The 10935-nt window shown below is 47.5% G+C and overlaps 2 protein-coding genes across 3 annotated transcripts; both read left to right on the forward strand.

The window, feature by feature from the left end:
* Positions 1 to 1942: 1942 nt before the first annotated feature.
* On the forward strand, positions 1943 to 3571 carry LOC117893900 (sentrin-specific protease-like). The gene is made up of 3 exons (XM_034800678.1): positions 1943 to 2341; positions 2406 to 2477; positions 2542 to 3571. The coding sequence occupies exons 1-3, from the start codon at positions 2320 to 2322 to the stop codon at positions 3291 to 3293; spliced, it is 846 nt and encodes a 281-aa protein (XP_034656569.1). The 5' UTR covers positions 1943 to 2319; the 3' UTR covers positions 3294 to 3571.
* Positions 3572 to 7935: 4364 nt separating this feature from the next.
* LOC117893899 lies at positions 7936 to 9332 on the forward strand. 2 transcript variants are annotated; one of them, XM_034800676.1, is made up of 2 exons: positions 7937 to 8109; positions 8140 to 9331. In XM_034800676.1, exons 1-2 carry the CDS (start codon positions 7974 to 7976, stop codon positions 9303 to 9305), a joined length of 1302 nt encoding a protein of 433 aa, XP_034656567.1. In that variant the 5' UTR covers positions 7937 to 7973; the 3' UTR covers positions 9306 to 9331. The 2 variants fall into 2 exon arrangements, with proteins under 2 accessions (XP_034656566.1, XP_034656567.1); XM_034800675.1 differs by having other exon boundaries at positions 7936 to 9332.
* The last annotated feature ends 1603 nt before the right edge of the window (positions 9333 to 10935 follow it).

Below are 10935 nucleotides of genomic sequence, written 5' to 3' on the forward strand. Positions count from 1 at the left end.
TTTTTGTTGTAAACCTGTTCCGCTGCTCTGTTAAATGTTCATTAAATCGTTGATTTGCTGCCCAAATGAATGGCAGGCACTGCCCAGCTCTTTAGCCCAATGAATTCATCAAAAAGCGTTCCACTGAGTGCATTATATTTATCCTTTCATTATCCTTTACTTGGGGTTTTGCCTGGCAGCGCTGCTGCGGGGGGAAACCTCTGTTCGAAATTAATTTTTATTGCATTTTCGAAAAACAATTTTAAATATTTTGCAACGAGTCAAAAGTGAAAAACGAGCGACGGCCAGACCGCACGACTCCGGACTCTGGACTCTGGGCTAAAATTTCATTTTCCAGCCAGCACACAAAGCGGCAAGGGGGCTGGTGGGTTGGGTGTGGGGAAGCGCTGGTAACAATGGTTTTTTCCTTTAATTTCTTTTGCCTTTGCTTTGTTGCCTTTCATTTTATTAAAAACTACGAAAAAGCAAAGGCAAAGGCAAGGCAAAGACTGATAGATGAATGCGGAACACATCGCCAGGCCAGGCCCTGCCAGGCCCCATAATGCTGGCCAAAATCGGGGCACAAGCAGTAAATATGAACTGCCCAGCCAGTGTGTGAGTGGGGGGCAGGGGAATGGATAGTGCCACACAATTGGAACCATCCGCACCGCCCCCCAATGCAGGCCGCCCTCTATGCAGGCCATTAATAATACGCTTACGCGCTTTTGTGTGGACACACTGGCCATGCCCCCGCCCCTGCCACTGCCCATGGGCTGGGGTATCTGTGGGGCAACACCAAAAACGCAGCCTTTCAAACGGAGCAGAGAGAGCCCGGGGCCGCCGCCTGTGGCAGGACAGTGCAGAGCAAAGCCAGCGGCATTTTTTTGTCGCAAGGCTGGCGCCATACAAATATCGGGGGGGGACTGCGGCCAGCACTCGCATGTAGACAATATATTCATGCCAGGCGCAATGCAGTTTTGTTTTTTGCTTCCCCCTTTTCCCCCTTCCTTTTTTGCGATATTGAAAAATACGAGCACACATCTGTAGTTCAAGATGTGACGACACACAAGAGCAGCAACCGCAGGGACCAGATTAAATGGCAGGCTACAAAAAGTAAGTACAAATTCAGAGCCAACCACCCGAAAGGCTTAAACAAAAGTGCTCCACAAAAGTAAACGTACGCGCGTACGTCCTGGCCTGCTGTAATTCCTCGAGGTTTGACATTCCGCCCCCCCAAACGACAAATTGTTGTCAAATATTTGGTCAACACTTCAACAATGCTTTCCAGCAATTGCCAAACGTGCCCCTGCTGGCAGGCAGGGCGCTCTCCCCCAGCCGACTGCCAATGGAAGCAATTTTCCTTTCTCTGCCTCGTTTTTTTCTGACGCTGCGTGCCAAGCGCCATCAATCGATTTGCATGAACAGAAAAATGTGAAAAATTACAACGAATAAAAAAGAGAAATGGCCAAAACGCGTGGGGAGTGGGGCGTGGGGTTGGCTTTTCGATTTGTAACAATTATTGGTCGTTACGGGCGCAAGTTTCAAAAACCAATTCGTGTGCCCAACCCCCGAGCTCCAATTATTGCACCGTTTTGCGGCATGCTCTGTGGCACGGCATCATGCTATGCCGCCGCCCCGCCTGCTGCCATGCATAATACCTTTTGCACTAGTAATAATAAATAAATATTATTGACATGCAAAAAGGCCGCAAAATGTCAGGAAATATATTCATTGAACAGCAAGCAGCAGGCCAGGAAACGGTCAAACTGGAAACCATTTCTACAGCAACATTAAATCCACATCCAATTAGGTGTGACCTTTCCAAGGGGTTCGATGCGGTTCCGGGACCTTCTCCAATTGTTTGGAAATTGTTCGATCAATGCCCGTGGCCGTGGGCATAGTTTTCATTAGTGCTTTAATTTCGCATTTCCAAATTTCGGCTCGCAGTTGATTTTTAATTGAAATCCATGTTGACACTTTTATGCGTTTTTGGTAGCTGCATTTTTGGTTGATTTTATGCTTCCGTTTGGCTCAATTTTCACCACTTTTGGGGGCGTTTTCGCAGTTTATTTATTTAAATTTATTGGCTTTGCTTTTGGTTTTTTGCGTGGCTTTGTCGGGGGCTAAGCACATGACACTTAAATTTAAAACAATTGCCATAAACCGATACTATCGGCAGGCCATGACTTAATTTTCGCAAAGCATCAAAGCAGGCCCCGAAGAGTGAGTTGACATTTGGGAGCCGGCAACAAATGTTGCAAGAAATCAATGCCAGCAAATAATTGTCTCTTGTTTGTTACAAACAATTTTTGGAAATTGGGATAATTTTGAACATTGAAAATGAACACCGAAACCGAGCACAGTAAGCGTATTTTTTATACACCTTTTTTCGAGCAAAAAGTTCATAGATAAAGGAATAATTCCAGCCACCGTGGAGATCTTAGATTCATCAGAGGATGAGCAGGAGTCGGGCTACCAAAGCTACCAAACCGAACACAGTAAGCGGATTTGTTATACACATTTTCTCGTGCAGAAAGTTCATAGATAAAAGAATAATTCCAGCCACCGTGGAGATCTTAGATTCATCAGAGGATGAGCAGGAGTCGGGCTACCAAAGTGTGCTAGAAGCCGCCACAATTATTTGTTCAAGCGATGACTCCGATCCGGAGGAGGATGATCGGCTGCTGGTTGGCCAGGACTCGGACAAGGTGGTTGAAAGGTTTAAGCTGACGATTTACCGCGAGGATCTGCGTAGGCTGGCCCCCGGGTGCTGGCTGAATGATAACATTATCAATTTCTACCTCTGCATGATTGTCGAACGCTCGCAGGCGTTGGGCCGTCCCTCGGTGTATGCCATGTCGACGTTTTTCACAGAGAAATTGCTGGATGGCGGTGGCCATGCCGCGGTGCGTCGCTGGACTCGCCACGTGGATATCTTTGCGTATGATCTGATACTCGTGCCAGTGAATCAGCATTTGCACTGGACCTTGGCGGTGATAGATATGGCCGGGCAGGCGATTACGTACTACGATTCGAAGGCGGGTGAAAATTACAAATTGCTAAGCGCATTGGAGCGATACTTGTGCGAGGAGTTCGAGGACAAACACGGCCAGCCACTGGACACGAGTTGCTGGACCAAGGAACATGATGCAATGACGCCACAACAATCCAACAACGATGACTGTGGCGTCTACCTGTGCCTCCTGGCGAAACATTTAACCAGCCAGCCACGACCGCGTTTTCGCAACACGAATGTAGAGGAGTATCGGAAAATAATGATGTTGGAAATCTACGAAAAATGTCTAAGAGGCTAGAGAAAGTTTCGCGGATTAAAGAACTGAATTTCCCGTGTTCTGGCAAACATTTGAAACTGCCATTTCCCCCTTTGCACATTGCTTTTTCCTATTGTTTGTCTCTGCATATACCTTTCGCATAATTCTCTGTGTTTTTTTGCTTTCTTTTCTGTCTGCAGTTGTTGCTTCTTATTGTGTTGGCATCTTTGCATCATTTTCCCTCTCCCGGCACTCTTCAGGCGCTTTTCCACTTGAGCAGCGAGCTATTCTCTGGTTGCACTCCAACGGCGCCTCAATTCGCACTTCACCTGAAGTGCAGAGGGAAGCACTTGCTCCGCCCACACCCAAGCATCTCAGGGAGAATAAATGACAATCGATGGAGGGAAGCTCCTCCGGGAAGGCAGCTTCTCCTCCTTCGCACAAAACATGCACTTTCAGTGCCTCTGCAATTAAAAGTGCGCCAAAAGCAGGCAGCTCTCCTCTCTGTATCTCTCTCCACTCTCCTCTCTCTGTTATTTGTGTTTAATTAAAATTCTTTCGTACTTTTCGCACTTTGTGCATTGTTTATTGTAATTTTGCGAGAATTTTGTGCTGTTGTTTGCTTGCTGATTGACTGAATGACTCGCTGACTCGCTGCCTCCCTGACTGACTGATGGAATGACTCCCCACCGACTGTATTCCCCCGCTGACTGAATGAATTTGCTAAAACTTTCCCTCGGGGCGTACGCCGCTTTTCATTCACTTTTCCGCAATGCAATTGCAGTTGCCAACGATTTGCATATTCGTTTTTCCTCAACGCCCCACAACGCTCAACGAAAGTCTTTTAATATTGTTTTGCATGCTCTCTCTCTGATATTTAGAAGCACTCCAAGTGCACTTTTCATTTTAATGATGAGCCGTGCAGCCCTTCCCAAGGCAATTTCCCAAAGGATTTCGCAGCAACATTGTCGGAAATCGCTTGAGTGGAAGGCAGGAGGAACGCTCCCTGGGACTTTCTCACGACAAATTCAATTTCCATCAACGGCAGATAAGTAAATAACATTTCTGACATCTACAAAAATGTGCACTTACCCACAAAAAAAATACGGAGTTCGGTTCAGGATTGCTGCAACTTAATTGAATTTATCAGCCCGCCTAATCGAATTGCAAAATTCCAACACTTGCTGCAGATGCAGCTTCAATTTGTATTTCTATTGCGGCTTCTGCCTGTGTCTTGTTGGATTATTATTTATTGGATCACACGCGTGCACGAGTTTATTTTAATATTTTAAATGCAAATCAAATGAGCAGCAGCAGACATGGCCACACACACATCTTCGCTTCTGCTGCATGTTTTTTGCTCAATTAAATTCAAGTTAAATATCGAAATTGAAGAGGTTCTGTCTGCCACTGATTATGAGCTCATTACCATCAATCAGAACTTTTATTATCTCCAGGCAGTCGTCGTTGCCTGTACCTGCACCCTGTCTGTGCATCTGCTGCAAGTCACTGTCAAAGTTCGGGCACGTGCCAAACCCAGTCAAGCCCTTGCAAAAGCAATCTAATACGAGTCGAATTGAAGGTAATTTTGGGGCAGGACTCGGCGGATTTCTCAAAGGAAATAGATGTACTATATTTTAATGGAAAACGAGCTGAAGGCAGGCAGTAGCTTCTTGCACCGTCAGAACAATTGATGGTCAGAGAAACGTGTCTTGAAAATCGCTCAACATGTAAACCTTTCGTTTGGATTTGCTGCCCGTTTGCTTTTCTTTTCTGGGATGTTTTTTTCTTGCTTGTTTTTTTTTTTGAAATATTTTTTGAGAACGCGAAACACCGAGAGGCAAACCTGCGCTGCGTTTGTTAATCGCGTATTAAAACCCGTTACTTCATTTTATAGTCTGCTTTTTGTGGCCAGCGACTGGCACTTGACGCCTTTTGAGGGGCCGCTACAATTATTCGCCAGTTGTCTTGCTGATTTTCAGTGAGAGTTTTTTTTTTGGGTGTAGATGGCCGTGCGAGCTTTCGAACCCGTCGCCTAGGTCGTTCGTTTGCAACTGAATGGCACGGCACACGGAGCGCACACGGAACACACGGAACACGGCGGCAAGTGCAGGCCAGGACAGGCCAGGCAGGAACTACTGACTTTGCTTCCTCTGCAACAGCCGTCGGGAATCAAAGTCGTCGCGATGTGCAGCCAGTGAGGCCGAATGGCTTCCAGTGCGAAACGAAGCAGAGCCCGAAACTGAAAGAGTAGGAGCCGGAATCAGTGGCGGCGAAAGAGTGGGAGCCGGAATCAGTGACAGCCAGAGAGTAGGTTCCCGAAATCAGTGGCGGCGAAAGAGTGGGAGCCGGAATCAGTGACAGCGAGAGAGCAGCGGCCGTAGCCATAGCCGGCATTTGTGATTCTTTTGAGTTCCCTAAAGAGAATTTCCATACCGTCTGATTAATTCTGTATTATTTCCACAAACGGAACCCATTAACTGCTCTAACGGAATAAGCAAAGATGTTTGGCGAGCGCACACACAACGGCATCACAGCCAGAGCGGGAGAGTGCAAGTGCATGGCCGAAGTGCATGCTTTTCTCTCTCTCTCGGCTTACGCTCTCTCGCTCACTCTCTCTCCCACTCCCTTCGCCCCTGTTGCATGGTCGGCTAATTTCATTGGAATCTCTGGAATGTGTGTTTGGGCTTTCAAGTGCAGAAATAGCAAAGCGGATTTATTCAACTGCCAGCAGGCAACGCTGAAGGTTCTCTCTTACGGTAAACAAACAAACAATCAAATTAATTGGGGAAGGCATTTAATTAAATATAATAATTATATCACAAATACACAAACTAACAACTTAATTACTACACTCTCCTATTAATCTTTTTAATTACACATAAATCATAATTGATTACCTTTCAAACATGTAAACACTCCGCTCTTAAGTAAACAATGGACTCTCTTAAATTGCGTTTTGCCATAAACGAAACGAGCGAATTCCAGTGTTTATAGCACACTTTGCCATAAAACTTCCAGGCGAGAGAGCGAACCCACGCGTTTTATGCTCTCTCTCTCTCTCCCTCTCTCTATTTCGCCGTCGTGCTCCACATTTCCAAGCCGCCACAAACTGCTGACAGCTGACGTTCTGGCCGTATCATTTCTCCAGCGACGTCTACAGCTCCCAGCTCCCAGACACTCCGCGGACGCCACTTTGGTGCGATTTACGAGGTGGGGTCCGAAGTGCGAAAGCCAAATGGGACACCCGCCAGAGGTCCACAGGCGTGTGGACCTGCCCCAACACTCGCCACGGGTGTGCAGCGGTATAATAAATAAGCTCGTTGCCAGAGTAGACGACAAAGAACTGCTTAAGTAATATTGTTATCTGATTGTCCAAAGCCTCCGCCCCCCCCACACCAGAGGACAGAGTACGGGTCAGAAAAAACTGTGCACAGAGAGCGGAGCATGCCAGCTGCTTCTAGCGAACTTTTCTTTACCAATTTTTAGCAGCCCCTTTTGATTCGCTTGTCTGTAATCAGCTTTCATTTAAAATCCCTTGCAAAACGAGACGCACGCACGACCTGCCCGACAGACGCGCCACACTGGTGGGAGGATGGGTGGCATGGAGGTGTTGTGCCCACCCAATCCCCCCAATTTGCCTAAAATCTTATATAGTTTTCATGTTCATCCGCTTACAAATGACGCAACGCGGCCTTTGCTTCCCGATACCAGGCGGCGGAGGAGCACAGGACTCTCGCTCTCACTCTCTCCTCTTCTCTGGGTTCGTGCAACGGGCTTTCGCTCCAATTCGGCATTCCCTCAAGGGCTTGCAGCGCAGCCAGGTGCCTTCCTGTGCTGTCCGTGTTCCGTGTCCGTATCCCAATCCGCTGTCCGTTGTCCGTTGTCCGCTGTCCGTGGCTGTGTCTGTGCCCTTGTCCGCGTCCTCGTCCGTGCAGGGGGCCAAATCAATTGCTTGCAACACGGCTAAATCTTTCGGATACATGAAATTTGGTTAGTGTGTTCTGCTCTGGCGCCCTGCGGCGCATCGAACGGTGCCACCTCCCCCTGCCCGCTTGGAGATAGTAAAAGTAGAGCAGGGAACAGGCCCCACAGACCAGGCATTGATTACAACTAGCAATTTTTCAGCTTGTTGCACATTTCGCGTGTTAATGTTGCATGCGGCCCAGGGACACGGCGTTTGTTTTCCAAACAATGTCCGAGATAGAGAGACAGAGAGAGCGAGCGAGGCAGCAGAGGAGCATGGGAGTGGAGTGGCGTGGCGAACGAGTATCAATGAATCGGCAACAATGTGGATAATGGTCGTGGGCCAAACAAATCCAAAACCAAAACCCATCAAGGGGCTGTCTTTAAGCGCCTAGAAAATTGTCTAATTTTGGCCACTGCTTGAAAATATTTTCAGGCGAAGATCAAAGCCAAAGGAACAGCTCAAAACCCAATCGAAGAACAGTCGGAAATGCAAGCAGAAACACGCGTAGAAATTTCTCAGCCAGTGTCTGATGGTTCCTGTTCATCTTTTGCACCATCGCTGCCCAGCGGCTCCTCCAAAACTTATGAAAGGAAAGGCTGTTCCCCCATCGATCACAGGCTCAAATAATATGTGAGTATTGTCAAAAAAAGTTGCTACTTTTGGGTTAACTTTCAAAATTAAATATCATTCAAACAGAACCGAGCAAAACCAACTTCAAGCAAGTTCCAGACACAAGCAAAAACCTACAAGAAATGTCCTTAAATACATGTGCCTGTGGCTATGGCTGTAGCTGTGTGGGTAAGCCAAAAACCGATGAGGAGCAGCCAGAGAAGCATGACTCAACCAGCCGTAAAGCTGCCCAGAAAGAACCCACAAAGGGAAAGTCCAAGGGAAAGTCCAAGGAGCAGCCCAAGCACCAACTGCCAGAGTCAGCGCACACGTCCGACGATGAGAAGGAAGGTTACCGATACGGACACTTGGTTGGACGACAGCTGACCCCGTACGAGTGCCAGCTGGAGGACGAAGTGCAGCAGCTGCAGGAGGCCCTCTTCACACTCACATCGCACTATGCCAAGGTGCAGTTCCGCTTGCGACAAATAGCCGCCGCCTCGGACTCGGAGCGGATTGCGCTGCTCAAGGAGCTGGAGCGCATGACGAGCGAGCCACTGGATGGATCTGCTCGAGACCAGCAGGAAAAGCTGCCCACGCTGCAGTCGGACGCCTCGACAATGGGCAGTGTGCGGATGAAGCAGCACAAGATCATTGCACAGCTGCGGGGACGTCTCCAGAACTTGGCCGCTGCGGTCGACGATTACTTTGTGACGGACAGAAAGGGGCAGAGTCGTGGCGAGACCACGGGAGACAGTGCTGATGGATACGAAGAGGATTATGACTGGGATGCAGAAGAACTGCAGGGCAATGCATCCAAAGGCACGTTTCTCTCCGAGGCATGGTCGGACACCATCTACGGGGACACCGATAATGATGGGCAGTCCACGCGTTCCAAGTCAAAGTCGAAGCATCGCAAAGGTAAGGGCAAGAGCAAGGGAGGCAAGAACGCCCTAGGGACACAAAAAGCGCAATCAGGGCATGGCGACGCCGGCGACAGACATTCCCGTGGCGAATGTAGCAAAGATTGTCCCTCGTACAAAGCGCGCAGAAAGAGTGGTTCAGCCGGAAGAAGTTCACCCAGAAATACGTCCAGCAAGAAGGATGTCTCCCCGAATCCCGGTAGACTCTACTCTGTCTTACGTGAAACTCAGTCGCTGCCGCACAACAAACGACACACGGGCGATGGGGTGGCCGTCAAAAAGGTGCGATCTACAGCCAAGAATCACTTAGAAGCAATCCCAAAGGGCAGCCCCAGAGCCGCAAATCGGAAACAAAAAGCAAGTGCCACTCCCTCTGAAAAGTTGGCCAAAGGTTGGCCACTCAGCTGGCAGTATCTACGACTGGACGAGGGGCCCTGTACCAAAAGCTCGACGAATATTGAGAGCTCCAGCAATTTGTGTGCCGCAGCCAGCAGCAAGCCTGATGCGTGGAGCGATGTCCGGCAGTCAAAGCAATCGCTCAAGAAATCATAAATCCAGAGTTTGAAATTCTATAACAATAGTTTAGTCTTCAGAACTTTTAGTTGGGAGCTGACAGTAAGTTCTCCCTAAAAGTTCTCCAGGCTAAATTAAGATTATAAATTTTCAAATACTTCTGGCAAAGCAAAACGATTCCTTAATATATTTTTACAACGAAATGTGAAGCCATTAAACCAGCGATTGATGTGCGTGTGTGCGTGCTGCTGCTGCCCTGAAATTATAGCCATGGTCATTGAACCCAAGGACCGTCAGCATCCAGACAACATGGCAGCATCGCATCCCTTAAGCGGCTCTCAAAGAAGGCCAACAAAAGGGTCCAGCCTGCCATCCATCCATCCAGTCATCAACGCTATGGGAAACCAGTTCTGAGTCCTCTCGGGCTCTGTGTCGTGACCGGGTACCGCTTTTGGCAATTTTCCGCGCATGCGCGACTCGATTTCTGCAGAGCTGCTGAGGGTTTGAGGCAGGGCTCTTTGTTGCTTTAGGCAGCGGTCTGGCCAGGCCAATTCCCAACTTTAAGGGTTGGTTTCATCTTGCCACAGCCTCAATGTGCACACTCAGCGTGCCCATTCCCCTTGCCAACGTTTCATTCATAGCCAGATCTCTACTTCAACTGCCTGGTCCCAGGTTCCGGTTGTGGCATTTGCCCACATCTGTTGGCTCTCCTCTCTTTGAGCCCTGCGAGCATGCGAGTAGAGCATCTCGGGGCCCCGGCCCTGGCCCTGGCGCATGCGCATGCTTCGGCTCTAATCTTTTGTCTCATTGTTGACTGGTTTTTATGACGCCTTCTGTATTAATGGTTCGATATCTCGTGTGTGAAGAGGGTTTCTACGGGCCATGCATGGTATGCGTGACATCTGGCCAAATGTGCGACTCGGTCATGGGTCCATGCGGGTACATCTCGATGGGCAGGGGATTGCTGTTGCCTGTTTAATGAAGTATGGAAAACAGTGAGACAAATTACAGCACAAACAATAAGATTACAGATACAAAATGTTGATAAAGATCGAGGGGAAATCCTTACAAATTTTTAGCTATTTAAATTCGATTTTTCTTACACGTTTTTGTGTGTTTATTGAACCAAAAATTGTTGTATATTCTCTCCAGGATTTTTGCAAAATATGGCAAGCTAAATGCACTAAAAATAAAACGTTAACTATGAATACGGATACTAGGACTATGATGTAGAGTCTGTTCGAACTGTGAGAGTTCTGTTCGTATGAGAACGAACATTTGCAGCGCGTTTTGAACTAATTTGCTTAAATGGTAACAAAAAATATCGAGAATTGCAGCACTTCTACTTTTTTCCATCCTCTTTCATGTGATGCGACGTTGGTTGGGTGCATTTTATGTATACGATCTACAGTTGATCTTGGGGCTTAGAACGAAATTAACATTTACATTTACACTAGACTAATTCACTTAACCTTCTTATTCTTACTTTCTGTGTCTTTGTCTTTGTCTTTCTCTACTTCTTTGTCTTTCTCTTTGTGCTTGTTGACTTTCTTCTTTGAGAGTTTGTTTTTTGTTTTGCATATTTAAAATGTATTTAGAGATATGAATCCTAAGGTATAAACAGTTCCTTCAGTTGCATATTTGTTCGATTTGTTTGTTTCTTCGTTTG

Source organism: Drosophila subobscura, chromosome J (assembly GCF_008121235.1).
Source record: "Drosophila subobscura isolate 14011-0131.10 chromosome J, UCBerk_Dsub_1.0, whole genome shotgun sequence".
NCBI classification, from domain to species: domain Eukaryota; kingdom Metazoa; phylum Arthropoda; class Insecta; order Diptera; family Drosophilidae; genus Drosophila; species Drosophila subobscura.